At 50.7% G+C, this 19181-nt stretch overlaps 1 protein-coding gene across 1 annotated transcript in view; it reads left to right on the plus strand.

Moving 5' to 3' along the window:
- Window positions 1–141: 141 nt before the first annotated feature.
- LOC107120774 (protein transport protein Sec31B-like) overlaps window positions 142–19181 on the plus strand; it is a 32141-nt gene continuing 13101 nt past the window's right edge. The window contains 8 exon segments of the mRNA XM_015423544.1: window positions 142–243; window positions 1067–1300; window positions 6157–6248; window positions 8662–8760; window positions 11840–12002; window positions 16234–16310; window positions 16312–16384; window positions 18302–18535. Of these exon segments, the coding sequence (XP_015279030.1) occupies window positions 142–243; window positions 1067–1300; window positions 6157–6248; window positions 8662–8760; window positions 11840–12002; window positions 16234–16310; window positions 16312–16384; window positions 18302–18535 (1074 nt within the window).

The raw sequence follows: 19181 nt of genomic DNA on the forward strand, positions 1-19181 counted from the left end.
CAAAAAAGCATCCGTTTTATTGCATGCAGGGGGAGCGGATCCTGCCGCCAGTCTTGCGTGGGGTGCGTGATTTTGCACGGGGAAAACAAGCCTGCACCCAGGAATTCAACCTTGCCGGTCGGACAAGTAGCAGCCGGGGCGATGAGCTACGCGGGGCCGGGCCGGGCCGCTGAAGCCGCTCCCCGTCGGGCTGGCCGGGCGCAGGTGCACGCGCGGGCCCCGGGAGGCCGGGTGCGAGCGCAGGTGTCTTGGCACAGCCGCGGTGGACCCGGTAAGGACGGCCGTGGGGCGGTGGAGGCAGGGAGGGAGGAAGGGGGGAGCAGGGAGCCTCCTGCTCCAGGGGCAGATTAACCATTAAGCAGACTAAGCACCTGTTTAAAAAGGTAAAGGTTCCCTTTCTCGAAAGCCAGTCGAATCCGACTTGCGGTGCTCATCTCCGTTTCAAAGCCGAAGAGCCAGCGCTGTCCGAAGACGTTTCCATGGTCATGTGGCCGGCATGACTAAACACCGGGGCGCACGGAACACTGTTCCCTTCCCACCGGAGTGGTACCTATTGATCTACTTGCCATTTCTTGCTTTCGAACTGCTAGGTTGGCAGGAGGAGCTGGAACTAGAGACGGGAGCTCACTCCATCATGCGGCGCACTCGGGTCTGGAACTGCTGAACTACTGGCCTTCCGGTCTGCAGTTCAGCGTCTTAACCACTTGAGGCACCGCAGCTCCTTTAGCATTCTGTTAAAAAGGTAAAGGTTCCCTTGCTCGAAAGCCAGTCGAGTCCGACTCTAAGGTTGGAACGGTGCTCATCTCCATTTCCAAGCCGAAGAGCCAGCGCTGTCCGAAGACGTTTCGTGCGCCTTGGTGTTTAGTCATGCCGGCCACATGACCACGGAAACGTCTTCGGACAGCGCTGGCTCTTCGGCTTTGAAACGGAGATGAGCACCGTTTCAACCCTAGAGTCGGACTCAACTGGCTTTCGAGCAAGGGAACCTTTACCTTTACTATTGCGCTTATGTTATACCAGTCATATAATCTCTTCCAAGTTTTTTGAAAAGTCCATTCTGTTCCAGCTCTCATCTCCAATGTCAAGCCTCTTTCCCCTTGCTAGATTTCACAGACTCATCTGGGGCAGCTTTGCCAGCGGAGGATCCGATCCCTCAGGAGTGATTGTAGGCAGAGGGGATAACGGCGTGATCACCCTGTATGGCGCTTCTCAGCGTCTGGCTTCAGCAACCGAGCTGGCGATTAGCCACGTGGAGAAGCACACTGGTCCCGTCCGCGCACTCGACTTCAACCCTTTCCAGGTACCCAGTGACCAAACCGCAGTGTGCTGCGGCAACTTGATGAGAGAGGGAGCTCTTCTAAGTGGTCTCTCTGGAAAATTAAGCCCTAGTTTACAGGCTGGATATCCAGCTTGGCTTCGCTTCCATACCTAGCTCAGTCCGTTTCATTCTGGTGAACTAACTACATTTCAGCCACTGGTGGTTGGAAGAAACTCTGGGGAAAGGGACGTCAGTGGTCACCGGCTTCTCAGAAATCTTGCTCCAATTGGGTTTTTTGTTTCTCTCCGGATGTTGCTTGTTCTTTCCAAGGGACCTCTGCTTTTGCAAACCTGCTGCCCCCAGTATCCCTTAACACCCCCCCTCCTTTTCTGATTAACTGATTTAACAAAACAATGAAAGTCCATGACTTTTCTTATTGGTTTAATCTTCAGGATTTAAGAACATAAGAGATGCCAATGCTGGATCAGGCCAAAGGCCTATCCAGCCCAACACTCTGTATCACACAGTGGCCAGAAATACCAGTGCCATCAAGAGGTCCACCAGTGGGGCCAGGACATTAGAAGCCCTCCCACTGTTGACCCCCCCAAGCACCAAGATGACAGAGCATCACTGGCCCCCAAGTCCCTATCTATACCTTGTGGCTAAGAGCCACTGATGGACCTCTGCTCCATATGCTTATCTAATTCCCTTTTGAAGCCGTCCATGCTTGTAGCATGGTATGTTTGCATTGGTATGGTGTGGTATGGTCCAGGGGTCATTGGGGGGGGACGCGGGGGGACGCCATCCCCCCGGGTGAGGTGCGGGAAGTCGGGGCCTGGAGCTCCCTGCTGGTGCCCGCTGGAGGTCGCCCCCGGCTGTGGGGAGGACACACTTCCGGTGATGTCAGGGGGTGTGGCATATGCTAATGAGTTATGCTAATGAGTCCCCCTAGCTCTTTTTCTACGAAATGACCCCTGGTATGGTGTGGTATTTGCATTGGTATGGAGGGAGGGTTAGTGCACATTTTTAGGCTCTCCAGATGCAGCCTTCTTGCATGTTGTTCCCCAAGACTAAGACAAGACTCTATCCTTGGGTGACTCATCTCTGAACACCCTGTGAAGAAATATCCTCAACCCCAGTCTTTCAGCCATTGGGACTGCAGTCTGTGAGTTGGAACCGAGCTGCAAACTTGGAGGAGGATGGAGGAGGAACTCAGGTCATCAAGATGAAGCACAGAGTACTTGAATGCTAACCTATAATTGGCCATCTCACGCATAGCTAGAGTGTCACACCTCAAGGGGCACAGAGAGAGCGATAGAGAGCAGTCAAATGGCGAGATAGTTTTCTCTTCCTCTTTGAGGCAGGAAGGTCAAAATGATCCCAAGGGGGGGACACACTCTCCCAAAGGGAGATTATAAATTCCCAGGATACGAGAAAGAAGTTATCGTCCTTCTTGGCCTCTTCTTTGGCTGGACACTGGCCAAGAAGTCTTTACCTAGGGACTTTACCTAGGGACAAAGTCTTTACCTAGGGACTTCATCTTACCCACATGGCAAGAGACAATGGGGAGAAAACTCAACCATGAGAACTAAGGTAATTATGAACCTCAGACTAATGCAGCTTTCGATTAATACTAGCCTGTCCTATTTAAGCAAACATCATTTAGGATAAGTACCGAATGCAGGGACAAAATCCATAACATACACCTCCCAAGAAGTATAGTGGTGGAGGAAATCGTCAACTGTACACGGGTACAGCCTTTGGCCATCAGGGGGAGACAGAGAACAAAAAAAATCCCAAACTCCTGCTGTGCATTACACACTTTTCTCAGCATAGGTGTATGTGGGGGGTGGGCTCTGAGGCCACTGCCCTCTGGACTGAAGGATACCAATTGCTCCACTCTGGGGCCTGTCCTATTACAGTCTTTATACCCAAACTGCCCACAGTCAAAGAGAAAGGGGGACGCAAGCTTTAAATTAAGGATCGGTAGCGTCTAAGCTGTGCGCTCCCTAAAGGTCTCTTGTTTACAAACCTGCTAGACTACAGCTGTACTTATAAGTCGGTTAAATAGAGAGCGTGATTTCTTGACAGACAAGACAGTGAAGCCCGTAGCTACATTGAAGCATTTTGCCCCCCCCCCCGACTTCCTACCAAGGCCCCACCACAACCCCACCTCTCAGCAGCCCCACAGGCTCCATCCTGGGCTGGCGGCCGAATCGGGCAGAATCAATTTCGGCCGGCAGAAAGACTTCGGCGTGTCAATTTCGGTAGTACTAGCCGATTGGGGAGTCTGCCAGCCGAATGTCAATTTCAGCCCCGTTATATCCTATGGGCCATTGAAGTCAATGGCGAAAACATAGGGTATATTCTAGGGGGCTGGAGGGGAGGTGGTTTGAGGGAGAGGCTCCAAACATGCAGGGTAGCTGCTGGAGCCTCTCCCCAAGATACCCACCAAGTTTCAAGAACATTGGACCAGGGGTCCAATTCCACAGGCCCCCAAACAGGTTGCCCCCATCCCCTCCATTGTTCTCTATGGTGGGGGGAAACGTTACTTTTCCCCCACCATAGAGAACAATGGAGGGGAAGGGGGCGGGGGGAAATGAGAGGAGGAGAGGATCCTCCTCAGGTTACTCGGAGTCAGTGACTGATTTCCACTTACACCCACCCTCCACAATAGGGGAAATGGCCCTGCTCATGCCTGCGAGTGTGAGTTTATTTTATTTCTATTTTATCAGTGCCCCCTGACTTATTTAAAGGCCCCCTGAATTAAGAAATCCTGGCTACGGGCCTGCACATAGAGCATTTGGTCATTGACCGTTATGGGTCCTAAATACTTCCCCTTAACTCCCTCAGTCACTGTCCATACAGATGAAACAGTGGGGCACTTTTCCTCGGAGGCTATTGTTAACTGTGAGGAATTTCACATTACCCTTTTTAACCCGTTTTGAAGCCGTTTTTGATCCGTCGTGGAGTAAACCGGTATAGGGCTGCCATTTCACACATGGCTTTCCCCTTCCGGTAAAGAGTTGGATCTGAAGCAGTTTGCCATTTCAGACTGCACCACTTTTCCCCCGTCGTTTTTCACCCGTGCAGGCGATCTCCAGCTTTTTTTTTTTTTGAACATTCGCTTCAGAGCGCTATAGCGCTATAGTGCTATAACAAAACACTCCCGGCATTCCAATGGGGTTGATATAATGCTATTGCGTTGTACTATTGTACCGTTATACCGTTATGGCGCTATAACAATATAAAGTAAATGTGTGTTTTTTTAAAAAAGCCGGAGATCGCCCATGCGGGTGAAAAACGGTGGGAAAAAGCGCATCGGAACCAGGAGAGGAAACTGAAGACTACTTCGAAGCGGTTGACAGGTAAAACGCTTCAGCCCCGTTTCCTAAATTGTGTGATGTCAAAGAAGTCTTTTAGAAGAAGAAGAAGAGAAGAGATTGGATTTATACCCCGCCCTTCACAACCCAAAGGTGTCTCAGAGCGGCTTACAAACTCCTTTCCCTTCCCCTTCCCACAACAGACACCAGCTGTGAGGTAGGCGGGGCTGAGAGAGCTCTTGACAGAAACTGTTCTTTTTCAAGGACAGCTCTTGTCAGAACTATGGCTTGCCCAAGGTCGTCCAGCCAGGTGCAAGTAGAGGAGTGGGGAATCAAACCCGGTTCTCCCAGATTAGAGTCCGCGCACTTAACCACTGCACCAAACTGGCTCTTTAGAACCTGAGAGGTAGATTTTGGGAAGGTTCAGGCTGAACGGAGCCCAAAAAGCATTCTGCAGAGCTGAAAGTCTAGTGGACACGCAGAACGAAATACCCAGTTCTTCCCATGTCTCATACATTCGGCTAGCACTGTAATCTGCACATTTTCTTCGCCGAGGGATCGGCCTCAGCGAACGTTAAGGAGCCTGCCGCAGCATCCCTGTAACTCCCGCCCTCCAAAATGCTTTTCGAAAGCTCTCTTGCTCCTGGTAAATCTCCATGGCTAGAAATGACTCTAGGTGGTTATATCTGTTCATTAGTTAAGGCCACATCTCCAGGGAATCTGCTAAGAAAATGCCCCTGGCTATTGGATGGTTTGGCTGTCCTGCACCCCCAACCCACCCACACAAAACACCCCCATCCACCCACCCTCCCACCCCCCACTGCTTTCCTATGAAGAACATAAGAACATAAGAGATGCCAATGTTGGATCAGGCCAGTGGCCCATCCAGTCCAACACTCTGTGTCACACAGTGGCCAGAAACGCCAGGTGCCATCAGGAGGTCCACCAGTGGGGCCAGGACATTAGAAGCCCTCCCACTGTTGCCCCCCCCCAGCACCAAGATGACAGAGCATCACTTGCCCCAGAGTCCCTATCTATACCTTGTGGCTAAGAGCCAATGATGGACCTCTGCTCCATATGCTTATCTAATTCCCTCTTGAAGACGTCCATGCTTGTAGCTGCCACCACTTCCTGTGGCAGTGAATTCCAAGTGTTGATCACTCTTTGGGTGAAGGAGGACTTCCTTTTATCCGTTCTAAACCATCCTTTCTAGTAGAGCAAATCCAGAGTCCAGTCAGGCACCTTGAAGACCAACAAAGGTTCATTCAAGGGATGAGCTTTTGTGTGCACGTGCACTTTTTCCAAAGACCACCTCCCGTTCCACTCGTATAAGCCTTTGTTGGTCTTCGAGGTGCCTGACCGGACTCTGAATTTGTTTCACTGCCTTGGACCCACACGGCTGGCCAACTGGATTGTCCTGTCCGGTGTCCATCCGCTCCGCCTCCCCCTGTCATTGGGGGGACGGCGGCAGAAGGCTGTCAGGAGGCTTCAACGCCGTCGCCTTTTCCGTCTGGCTGCACTTCTGAAGCGGAGCACGTGGTCCCTCTTCCCACTCTGTTCTCTCCCCGGGGTCAGGGGGCAGCCACTTCCCTTCGTCTGCGGGCTAATCTCTCGCCGTCTCGGGCCTGCGGCCGTGTTCACCTGCCTGCTCCCATCGCCTTGCGGCGGCCCTGATGGCCGATCACATGCCCGGCCGGCCCAGACTGTGAGACACCCGTCCAAGAAGCCGAGCTGTCTGGTAGAGGACCTCTGAGGAGAATCCCCGTCCTGGGGGGTGCCCCTAGCCGGCCGGCCTGCTTCAGCTTTGCAGCCGGACTCGCAGAGCTGTGCAAAACGGTCGTGTGTGCCTCCCATGCCTTTCTCCCATGCCTTTCTGCTGCTTCCCGCCCCCCCCCAGTGCAGTTCTGAAACCAGCAAATGGAGAAGCAGAATCTGGACACGGAATGGTACCAGATTGCTGGTTCGTCCCTGGCAACAGATAGTTGTTCAAAAGGAAATTAATTGCACTGAAGGGACTGGTATCCCATGTCCCAAAACTGTTATTCTAGGACAGTGATGGCGAATCTTTTAGAGCCCGAGTCCCCAAACTGTGAACCAAAACCCACTTATTTATCGCAAAGTGCCAACACGGCCATTTAACCTGAATACTGAGGTTTTACTTTAGAAAAAACAACTCATACATTAACTTAAGATGATGGCTACAAGACTGTTTAGGAGGACATAGAGCAGTGATGGCGAGCCTTTTAGAGACCGAGTGCCCAAACTGCAACCCAAAACCCACTTATTTATCGCAGAGTGCCAACACGGCAATTTAACCTGAATACTCTTACATTGACTTAAGATGATCCAAACAAAGTAAGGAAAGCAATCCCAAATGCATTCGTTTACTTAAAATTATTTGGCAGAGAATTTGACACTTTAATGATGGTTTGGGCCTAGCTGGGGCGATGGCACGCGTGCCCACAGAGAGCCATCCCACCCGTGCCATAGGTTCGCCACCACTGCTCTAGGATATTTGCTCTTGCCATTGTTCCTCCTGCCCAGGACAATTCCGGCCAGATCATTCAAATGGCCCTGGCAGAGCAGAGTGGAGCATGGGGCTTAGTTTTGACAGAACGGTCAACCGAATTTCTGCTCCAAGCTGGTGCTACAGTTGAATCCCCACAGCCTTTCCTGGTAGGAAGGGTGAATTCCACTTAAGAAAGACTAAATGCCTGATGCTGTCATCCTGCCCAGTTAGTTGGGAGAAAGTCATGAAATCATTCCAGAAAATACATCTTCCAGTTTGGTGTAGTGGTTAGGAGGGCAGACTCTAATCTGGGAGAACTGGGTTTGATTCCCCACTCCTCCACATGCAGCTGCTGGAGTGACCTTGGGTCAGTTAGAAGTTTTTTCAGGGCTGTTTTCTCATGAGCAGTTCTCGAAAGAGTTCTCTCAGCCCCACCTACCCCACAGGGTGTCTTTTGTGGAGGAGGGGAAGGGAAAGGAGATTGTAAGCCGCTCTGAGACTCCTTCGGGGAGTGAAGGGCGGGGCTTAAATCCAGTCTTCTCTTCTTGATTTTGACCTTCAGTTTCTGCCCAAGTGTCCGGTTGAAATATGTATAAGAATCAAAATCCAAGGGAGTAGCCACTGCAAATCAGCCTACCCCGACAGCTTCTTCCCGTGGATCTTTGGCATCATAGCGAGGTTGCTGTGTCCTGGGGGGCGTGGACCAATGCCAGCATCTTTCATTTGAACACATTAAACAGTTGGGGAAATGTGTTCCACGGTCTCTTCAGCTGTGGACTAAGCTGTCAGGGGAAGCTGCCAAGTCCCTTTCCTCAGGGGTCGTTTCGTAGAAAAAGAGGTGCAGGAGCTCATTAGCACAACTCATTAGCATAACTTATTTGTGTTATGTATTGAGATGTATATAACTGCTTTGTGAACTGTGCCATTGAGACTTGATTGTAAATACTGCTGTGTGAATCGCCTGATTGAGATGCCATGTTGAGCTTCATCCTGGGCTAGGATCCTAGTGTAACCAATAGGAGCCCTAGCCCAGAAAGTGTCTGCCAATCACCGTGCAGAGCGGGATCGCTTGTGATTGGTTGTTATTGCTTCAACCTCATAGGTTGCCTTATTGTACAGGGGGTGTGGCTACATTAGCCGGGAGTGTTTAAATATAGAGCAGCCAGTGTATGTGTTGGTTCGAATGAGGGTTCTGGCTGGCGATCGTTGTACCATGTTCGGAGAAGTAACAGAGCTGAAGAATAAACCGCATTCTTGCTGAATCACTCTCCGACTTCTTTGTTAAGCGCACGACTTAACAATTGGTGTAGCCTGAGCGGTGGGTGTTCCCTTCTGACACACATCCGGTGATGTCAGGGGGTGTGGCGTATGCAAATAAGTTATGCTAATGAGTTATGCTAATGAGCTGCTGCACCTCTTTTTCTACGAAATGACCCGTGTGTGGGTACACACACACACCAATTTGCTTGGCTTGCATGATATTCTCTAAGCACATCATTTGGGATTCTGAAGCTCTCACCTTAGCAGAATAGATGTGCGTTCAGTTTCTGCAATCTGTTGTTGCTTTTCAGGGGCGTCCCGTCTCTGTCCTGGTGCCAGGCAGACCCGGGCCTGCTGCTGAGCAGCGCCAAAGACAGCCGGATCCTGTGCTGGGATCTTTGCACCAGCGAAGTGAGTCCAGAGCCCTAGCACCTGTCCCCTAAGCCACGCGGAAGCTCTCTCGTGCTCTCCCGAATGTCCTAAGTTCTATCTCAGTCCAGTCTCACACTTTGGCCTCTAGATGGAGGCTAACTGGCCTCTCGGGTACGAGCGGTTTTTAGAGGAAGCATGAGCTTTTCCTTCCCTGGGTTACAGGGCTTTTTTGCTTCCTTTAAAACAAACAACAGCTTTTTTATTCTGACTGTTCAGATTATGATAAGCACGCACACACAAACCTTTGCTGGCCTTGGAAGCACAAAACATTATGGGATTACAGCAAAATACTAAGATACATCAGTCACTTACACTTGGCTATTCAAACCTCATCTTCTGATTGCACAGTGTAAAAATTTTGCAACAGCCTCCGTTATTTCACAATTAGAATTAGACAGGAGAAAGTGAATGATTGTGTCATCAGAATGCCGACTCTTACTGTCTAAAAGTGGAGTAATAAAACTAGATTGGATATCCCTATAAATGGGACAATGAAGTATGGTGTGTGTAGTGATTTCTGTATCTTTTAGAGAACAAGAGCAAGGTCTGTCTACATGTGGTATCTGGCGGCACCTGCCTAAAAGCACCTCCAATGGCAGAACAGTAAAGCGTGCAAGCATGCACGCTCTTTATCAGTTTAACAACTTTTTTGACTTTGTGGGACAGCAAGCAGGCCTGGCGTGATCTGGTCCATGGGGTCGCGAAGAGTCGGACTCGACTGTGCGACTGAACAACAAAAAGCAGAGCTGGCTCACCAGGTGTCCTGGCAATCAGGGGCGGATTCAGGCTCACGGGTGCCCTCAGCACTTACCAATCTTGGTGCCCCCCGTCCTTTTCACACTGACCCCCCAGTCCATTTTAGTTGTTGACCTGTCTGACCAGATCTACAATGCAGGTTGCAGCAATACAAACATTTATTCATAGGATAACACCATAGACTGTCCGAGCTATGCTTTTCACCCTTTACCCAACCTTGTGGTGCCCCCTTTGGCCCTGGTGCCCGAAGCACGTGCCCAGTCTGCTTCATGGTTAATCCGCCCCTGCTGACAGTCCTTGAGTTTTCTTGGGTACCAAGTTTCTGGGGCACCTTCCACCCCCACCACCAGGCCAAATGTGGCAGCAGATCCTTGAAATTTGTTTCGGAAGCTTAAATGCCGTCTCTTCGGGAGGTTTACAACGAATACAGCTACTAAAACGTTAGCGTTAAAAGCCGTTAAAGGGAGCCAGGGTAAAAGGAAGCACACGGTCGCTGACACTCTCCCTCCCTGATCACTTTTCACCGGACTAAAGTCTCTCTTTAACCGAGCTTGGCCTGAGAGAGACGTTGTGGAGAAACAAGGGGGGTGTATGGAGGTGCTTCCCCCCCCCCAGCTCTTTCTGTGCGATTGTCCGGTGCTTTAACGGCCAGCCCCGCATCTGGTTTGGCTGCACCGATTCTGTCCAGATGTCTTGTTGCTTGGCCACGTGCAAAGTGCTGGGAATCAGGGGAGCTGCAGAGCAGTGCCAGCAAGTATGCGTGGCCCCTGAGGGCTGAGTGTGGAACAAGCAGGGGGCTGCCAGTGGTTGCGAGAACTAGAGACTCAGGGGCTGGTCCATAGCAGCTTCCGGCCAGCCAGCCCGCCTGCCCCCGGCCTTCCCAGGGCACTGGTGGGATCCTGGCAGGAATCAGGGCGAAGCTTGACCTCCCAGGGGCATCCCAGGCCAACAGAGCCAAGGGTGATGCCTCCGGTAACTCTCCCTAGAGGAGTCTTCCTCTGGCCCGTAGCTACAGTGGTGCTACTGTAGGCTCCGCCCCCTTCCTTAAAGGGCTAGCCCCACAAGATTTTTTTGAGAAGATTTTTTTAGAATTGGGGGAGGCACACGTCCCCGGCTTCTTCTCAAACACACTTAAAGGGATCCTTTAAATGCTTTTGAGAAGAAGTGGGGGATGGCACGCACCCCTCTCCCTCCCTCCCTCCAGCTGATCAACAGGCCACGGGCTCCCCGTCGATCAGCTGAAGGGAGTTTTAAATCTTGCAGGAGGGGAGGGAGAGGGCTGGTCACCGGCGGTCGGGCTTGGGGGCAGATTGGAGCTGACATAAAAATAATGGCAGCCCCACCAGAACATTTTTTGCCCCCACAAGCCACAAAATCCTGGCTATGGGCCTGTCTACATTCAGAGAAAATTCAAGTCATCCTGCACACCCAAGGAGCCTTTGTGTTCCATGGCAAGTCTCCTTTGAAAGGGAAAGAATTGAAGGACTGTTTGTGATATGGCCTTGGGACCTGCTGTTTTTCTCAAAGGGGGAAAAACAACCTCCTCCTCCTCCTTCTCCTTCTTCTTCTTCTTCTGGCCTGATCTTCCTCCTGGGTTGTCGTCAGTGTTCCCTCTAAGCTGAGTCAGTGTGAGCCAGCTCACAGGTTTTTTAGCCTCCAGCTCACACATTTTTTTGTCTTGGCTCAGGAAGGAGGGCTCCAGAGCAAACTAATTTCTGCAGTGGCCAAATGGCTGGCTCACAACTTTAATGCCAGCAGCTCAGAAAGTAGAATTTCTGCTCACCAGACTCCACAACGTAGAGGGAGCGTTGTCGTGTCAAGGCTTCCTTCTGGGTTCCCCGACTCACCTCTGCTCCCTGTACATTTTTGAGGGTGGAGCGGACTTATTTCCTGGTGCACCCTAAAAAGAGGAGGTGGACGGTGTCACCCCGCCTGCCTAAGCAGAGCAGAAGGTACAAGCGGCCTGCCCAGTGCAGGTTGCGTCACTGCTGGGTTCCCTGGGGTTTTGTTTGTTTCTATCGCTTTCTGTTTTTCTAGTTGGTCTGATTCGGTCTTCTTACTTCTGTTTTATGTCGCGCTGCCGCAATGCAGGGTTTTAATCGAATTGCATTCTTGCAAACCGCCTCAGAGGCGAGCAAGAACCCCTGTCGTGTTTTTGCACCACTAATCTCTGCCAGGGAAAAAAAGTTGTAAGAGCGTAAAAGGGCAAATGTAATATTTGCAAGATGCGGTGGCAGAATTTTCTGTTGCGAGCAGCGCACGACTCGCCTTGACCTGTCCTTTGCTTCTGTCCCTGGCACCGGTGGTCTATGAGTTGCACACGCCCGCCCAGTGGTGCTTCGATGTCCAGTGGTGTCCTCGGAACCCCTCGGTCTTCTCCACGGCTTCTTTTAACAGGCGGCTCGGCCTTTATTCGGTGATGGGCGGCAGCCTGGAGGCGCAGCAGAAAAGCCAGGCGGACAAGGTGAGGACGTGCACAGCTTTCGTTGAGCAGGGCGGGCTTGAAGTCGAGGGCTCTGTTGTTTTGCCAACTTTTCCCGTTTGCAGTTCTGGGGTCAAAAATCCAAATCTTGCAGCTGTAATAAAACAGGCTCATGGAGTACATTTCTGTGATTTATTTATGGAAGTGACTGAAATTTCTTTCGGACAGGGATGGAAAGAGTTCTGTGTGGCCCAAAAAGTTGCTATTCTGTCCGCGTGCTTCACTGAGTTACACAATCTTGTTATTTCAGGGGTCGTTTCGTAGAAAAAGAGCTAGGGGAACTCATTAGCATAACTCATTAGCATATGCCACACCCCCTGACATCAGGGGCCCAGTGGTGGACCTGCAAGGCCAGCGGGAGTGCGAGGAAGCCCCGCCAAGGCCCTCCCTGGCCCCAGGCAGGCAGGGGTGGGGAGAGGCGGGGAGGAAGCAACTTACCCTCCCTCTTCTCCTGCCTCCTCCTGGCTGAATGAGGGCCAGAAGCGGGGCGGCTGGAAGCAGTGGGCGGGGCTTCGTCATGTGCCCCGCCCCCCGCACCTCACCCGGGGGAACTGCGTTCCCCCGCGATCCCCCCCGAAATGACCTCTGTGTTATTTTATTATTTAATACTTACTTCACTTATACCCAGCTTTTCTTCCCCGTGGGAACCCAAAGAGGCTTATATCATTCTCCTATCATTCACTTACACCAGTTTGCTGTTGTGGTTAGGAGCACGGACTCTAATCTGGGAGAACCGGATTTGGTTCCCTACTCTTCCACATGCAGCTGCTGGTGGGACCTTGGGTCAGTCACAAGTTCTTTCAGAGCTGTTCTCCCAGGAGCATTTCTCGAAAGAGCTCTCTCAGCCCCACCTACCTTTTCTCAGTTCAAAGTTTAAAATGCAGTGCTTTAGGAGATTGTAAGCCGCTCTGAGACTCTTGAGTGAAGGGCGGGGTATAAATCCAAACTCCTCCCCCTCCTCCTTGTCCCATTTTATTTTCACAACAGTCCTGTGAGGTAGGTTAGGCTGAGAATGTGTGACTAACCCAAGGTCACCCGGGAAGAGTGGGGGCTCTCTTCCGTCCAGCAGGAACATTCCAGTGATCTTGGAGCCGTCTCTGCTTTTTTGCTGTCTGGTTTGCCTAATGGGCTGGAGACAAGAGCATGATCACAAAGCTCTTTAATGAAAAGAATCACTGAAAAACAGGTACCTGCACTGACCACCTCGGAGCACAGTCCAGCGACGCCTGTGGCGGACTCCTTGAGCTCTGCTTTTTTGGGCCAGCAGGACTTGGAGGTGATTCAAGAGCTGATTGTGATTCAACACGGAACGTCATCCTGTTCCAAGGACAGACCGTTCCTCTTGTGGGCCCTTGAGGATTTCTGAATGGTGGCCTTTGTCATGTTCAGCCGTGCCCAGGAATGAAAGCGGGGAGGGGTCTAAAGGGCATGTGGTCCAGCCTTTGTCGGATTTCCAAGTCAAGTTTCATAGCTCGTAGTTGGAACGAGAAGCCAACTGTCTGTTTCTGCTAACGATGCCACCGCCCAAGAACATACACACAAAATGACACTTGGAGTTGCTGTAGAGTTAGAAAAAGGGAGTGGATCTCTGATTTTAGATTTATATCTCTTGGTTCTCCTGTCAGTTCAAGGCAGCTCTCCGTGTGTGTTTAACCCTCAGAGTCTTTGTGTTTTCTTTTTTTTGCCCCCCGTAGGGGATTTTTTATTTGCATTTTCTTAAAACTACAACGAAATTAGGGAGGGGATCTACAAACTATAGGAGAAAGGAAAGAAAACCCACTAAAAACCCAAGAGTTGGAGGTCTTATACTACTTATGAAAGTATTAGCTTAACAATATAAAGATTGCTTTTCTTAACATTGAGAGTGGTCAATCATCATCATCAATTGCGTTAACAAACCATCAGATCTGACTATATAAAGAGCATTCCAGGAGAATCGCTAATTGACTCAAACACAAATTTCAGAGAACAGTGGCATCTCATTTTACAATTATTTTTTCCTTCCTTCATTGAAAGCAAATTAATAATTAAATTTCCCTCAGTAGTTGTAACGCAGTCAGTTTCTCTTCCCACGCTGTAATCTACTTTCTTGAACACTTTCCCTGTGGCCTTGTCTTGCTGGAACTGGAACTGGTCATCTCAAAACAAGTTCCTTTTTCTTTTTCAAGGACTGTTATCCGCTTGAATTCTTGCCTTCAATCTTTGTTGCTTTTGAAAGCCAAACTTACAGAGAGTCTATCCGCCCTTTTGTCCATCAGACTTATTTCGGATATGTCCATGGCATATCCCTTCGCTTTCAGCTTCACTTAAACATCTGCGTCCAGGCCCCACCACTTAAACCTACTCATTAGACTCTCCTCTTGAATATTGGAAGTCCCTGTGATCAAAGACTAGTCGCTTCTCCAATGTTAACACAGTCCCTTGAAAATAACAGCCAATATATAGCACAGTTCTTGTGAAGTACCTCATTTCTGCCAGCAGGGGGCAAGGGTTTAGCATCCAGCCTGAAAGAGTCTCCAAAGTTCCGAAAACTTGCCCAAACGCTTTTTTAGCTCCTGGAGTCTCTTTAATACAGTTTATTACCGCTTAAAACTCCGTCCCCACTGCAAAGGCTTTTCTTTAATCGCTTATTTGTTCTTTCTGGGGGAGAGTCCCCCCCCTCACTTTTAGTAAAAGGGGACTCGCTCATTCTCTGGTGTTCTCGCTTTAACAGACTCACTCTTCAACGTCTGATCACTCGGATCTCGCCAGGTAACGATTTCAATGCTGTACCTCCAAGCGCTTGTCCCAGTGTGCATAGCTTAGTCCCGTTCGGGAACAGAGCGCAGAGACCTTCGGGGCAAAGGGAAGCCTCAATCTGCCGGCAGCGTGCCAGCAGAAAGGTGACCCTCAGCACCCCATGGCAAGGGACCCATGGCAAGGGTCCCAGGGGGGTGCGGACTTTCACACCCCCTCTCATTGTGCTGGTCCGCAGATCACGCCCCAGGAGCTCCCTGGGGATGCGGCCGCCATCAGCCTGCCAAAACCGGAAGTCCTCTGAGTCTTTGTATTTTCTTCCCACACAGTATTTTCTTCCCACACAATCTGATGTTAAACTCTGATAATGAGATGTCGGCATTCGAAGAGAAATCTTGAATCTGATTGGGATATAAAGTAGAGTACACAGGTTAGCTTCTGATTTCACAGAACCTAGGAACTGTATAACATGAAAACAAGGGAGCCAGTGTGGTGTTGTAGTTAGAGTTTCAGACTAGGATCTAGGAGTCCCAGGTTCGAATCATGGAAGCGGGCCGGGTGACCTTGGGCCAGTTACACTCTCTCAGCCTGGCCTGTCTCACAGGGGTGTTGTATGGATAAAGTGGCAGGGAAGACCAATGCTGTAAGTAACTTTGGGTCCCTACTGGGGAGAAAAGTGAGGTCTAGATATCTAAATAGGAGGAGGTGGTGGCGGTTTATACCCTTCCTTTTAAAATCAGCAGGCTTAGACTGGAGTAAGTTTTCTTAGCCCTGCCCTGGATGGCCCAGGCTAGCCGAACCTTGTGTGATCTCAGAAGCTAAGCAGGGTCGGCCCTGGTCAGCATTTGGATGGGAGACCACCAGGAGTGGACCACCAGGTTCTCTAGGCAGAGACAGGTAATAGCAAGCCACCTCTGTTCGTCTCTCGCCTTGAAAAACCTACGGAGTCACCATGAGTTGGCTGCGACTGGTCGGCCCTTTCCACCACCACGAACTTTTCTCAGGCTAGCCTGGTCAGTCTGCCACTCGTCAAAGGCAATAATAACTGATTGGGCAGGAACATTCCCTGGTGTCAGGCTCCTTAGTCAGGTCACACCACACAGGGCTTCATCAGAAGATAACTGTTTATTAGTGGATTCAGTACTAAAGAACACGTGTACAGCTTGTGTCAGGAATGGCCCGTCAGTATCAGGGCCTCTGACTTACAGCGAAATCAAACACCCCCCCTGTGTATGCAAGCCAATGGTTATAGTTCACATGCGTGGGCAAAAGCAAGCGGGCCAAGCGCAAAAGCCGTTAACTCTCCCAGCCGAGTTAATTGCAGCTGGAGACAGCAATGAGATAGCGCACAGAAGCAGGGCAGGGAAGAGGTGAGAACAAGGAGGAGGGCACCCCCTCCACATTCCAGATCTATGACAGGGCCACCTGACACCAGGACAGCAGCAGTAAACCTTTCTTTCCTTCCGTTGCCTCTCAGATCTCCTCCTCTTTCAGTCCCACGGACCCCTTCGGCACGGGACAGAGCCTCCTGCCTCTGCCAGTGCCGGAACGTGTGACGGGGAACCCCGATCCCGCCTTTGAAAAAGCCTCCCAAGTGGATCCGCAGACCGACAGGGGCGTTGTTCGCGGTAAGCGCATGCGGCACTCCTCTGAGAAGAATGCCGGGGTAAGGACTGGCCGGAGAGGGTGGCGGGTCTGACTGCATTCCCTGCATAGCGGAGAGAGGCTTCGGTATCAGCCGAGGGAGCCTCTGCAGGCCAATGGTGGATCTTGGTTTGATGAAAGAAACATTTATTGATCAATTGATTTGATTTGATTTTTATCCCCCCCCCCCGGTGAATCTCAGGGCGGTCACGCAATCTCGGCAGCAATAGTTAAATAATTAAAACAAATAATTTAAAACAGTAATAGAAACAGCAGTCAAGCTCCGTGTTGCTATACTCAGTTTAAGCTGATCACAAAGCCGGCGATTTCAGTCGGGGAGGCCAAAGATGGATTTCGGATGTCTGCCGCCTCGACCGAAAGTCCGGCGGGACAGCTGCGTTTTACAGGCCTGGCAGAATTTGGCTCGCATTCCTGGTGTGCACTTATTTTATTTCCAAGAGGAAAAGGAGTGCTCGTTTTCCTGGTGCAATTTTATTTTATTTTATATTTTCTTTACTAAATGTGTACACTGCCTTATCTGCCCAATCAGGGCCCCCGGGGCTGGTGTGAATATTCGGCTTGATAGGACGGAGGGGACTGGCTGTGGCCCCTCGTACAGGATCCATGCGCTTCATTTTTCTCACTGCTTGGTGCTGAAGGATTCCCGAGGAACAGGGGATACCACAGAAATACTGGCCTCTCTGTGTGTTGTGTGTGTGTGTACACAAAAACACGCCCTAGTGTTGAGGTGGACGAGTGAATCCTGGACAATGAGTCCCCGAGGGCAACAGTTGTATAAATACAATGAGAATGGAATTCTTCTGTGTACCACAGTCTTTGTTTCCCTCCACACGCTCCCAAGTCTATATTCTCACTCCTCCTCAAACTCCCCCACCCAGATGCAGGGGTAATTTCCTGCCGGAGTGCACAGGAGCGGAGCTCCGGCAGTAAAGAGCCCAGGGGGCGGGCACATGCAACAAGCCCCGCCCCCTGCTCCCAGCAGCCCTCAGTCAGAGCAAGAAGCAGCCAGGTAAGTTGCAGAGCTCCCCCGGTCCAAAACAGTCCAGTGGCACCTTTAAGACCAAGTTTTATTCAGGTACAAGCTCTCCCTCCTCTGTGAGGACAGATCTGCACGTCCCCCCCCCCAATAGCTAGCAATCCAAAACAGTCCAGTGGCACTTGAGCAGTGATGTCAGGGGGTGTGGTGTATGCAAATGAGTTATGCTAATTAGTTCCTGCACCTCTTTTTCTACTAAATTACCCTGGCTCAGATGCATCCTATAGATCCATCCCATAAGCTGGATGCCGTTAATAGCATGTAAACTCTACAGGACATGCACACATTGCTGTACACGCCTAGGAGAGGGACTGTCCATGGTGTGGTGCGCCAGTGAGGGAGGCGGGGAAGGGCTTGGGGGCAGTAAAAACCATTGGTGTGGGGGAGGGGTCCTCGAACAGCGCTATGCTAAAATGGCAGCGGCTGTGTTTGCCTGGTTGTGGAGCATTGACACACACAGAGAGAAACAGACGTCCCGAACAAGAGTATTGCAGAATTCTGGGGCTGCAACAAAAAAGGCCCCGCTTCTCACGAAACCAAACTGGCCCTTAACACAGGTTGAAGCCTGAAGCAGGATGTTTGTTGGCCCTCCTTGGGGGAGGTTTATGCGGGTGATGGCATTTCCAAAGATAACCAGTCTGCTCAGAGATTTATAGCTCAAAACACATACCTTTTATTGCTCTTGGAAACAGATATCCAACACAGTTGTTTCCGTACAACAGACCCCTGACCTGTGCTTGGCATTAATTGGGCATGGGCATTCTGAACTAGTCAAAGTGTCTGAATTGTCTTCCACGCTCTTCAATCTGTCCTTTCCCCAAACTTTCCTCCCCCCGCCCTGCAGTTTGGAGGTAAATTAATCACCTTTGGCCATGCCGAGGCCCTTGTACAGCTGGGGGGGCAGCCAATGATGCCACAGCCGGTATTTATCAGCCAAGTCACCACCGAGGCCGAGTTCTTGGCCCGCTCCTGGCAGCTCCAAGAGGCCCTGCAGTCAGGGGGTCTTCTCGACTTTTGCCAAAAGAAGATTGAAGCAGCTCAGGAACTGTCCGAAGAGAACATCTGGAACTTCCTGATGGTAGGACCTCTTTGGCCAAGGTCAGAGGCAGGTTTTGTGTTGGATGGTCTGTGGGTTGCCTTGGTTTGTGGACGTTAACTGATGTGTGTTTTTTAATTTATTTTTTATTGTATATTTTTCGAAACCACAATCCAGATGAAGAAAACGAAATCAAAGATTACAGCATCAGAAGTATAGCATAGATTAATGAGGTGGTAAAAGGTAAAGGTGTCCCTTGCTCGAAAGCCAGTCGAGTCCGATTCTAGGGTTGCGGTGCCCATCTCCGTTTCAAAGCCGAAGAGCCAGCGCTGTCCGAAGACGTTTCCGTGGTCATGTGGCCGGCATGACTAAACACCAAGGTGCATGGAAGGCTGTTACCTTCCCACCGAAGTGGTACCTATTTATCTACTTGCAATTTCTTGCTTTCGAACGGCTAGGTTGGCAGGAGCTGGAACTAGAGACGGGAGCTCACTCCGTCATGCAGCACCTGGGTCTTGAACTGCTGAACTACCAACCTTCCATAGCCTGCAGTTCAGCGTCTTAACCTTGACGGCTTCATAAGGGAATTAGGTAAGCATATGGAGCAGAGGTCCATCAGTGGCTCTTAGCCACAAGGCATAGATAGGGACTCTGGGGCAAGTGATGCTCTGTCATCTTGGTGCTTGGG

The sequence above is a fragment of the Gekko japonicus genome, unplaced genomic scaffold, assembly GCF_001447785.1.
Source record: "Gekko japonicus isolate JY-2015 unplaced genomic scaffold, Gekko_japonicus_V1.1 scaffold1909, whole genome shotgun sequence".
Lineage (NCBI taxonomy): Eukaryota > Metazoa > Chordata > Lepidosauria > Squamata > Gekkonidae > Gekko > Gekko japonicus.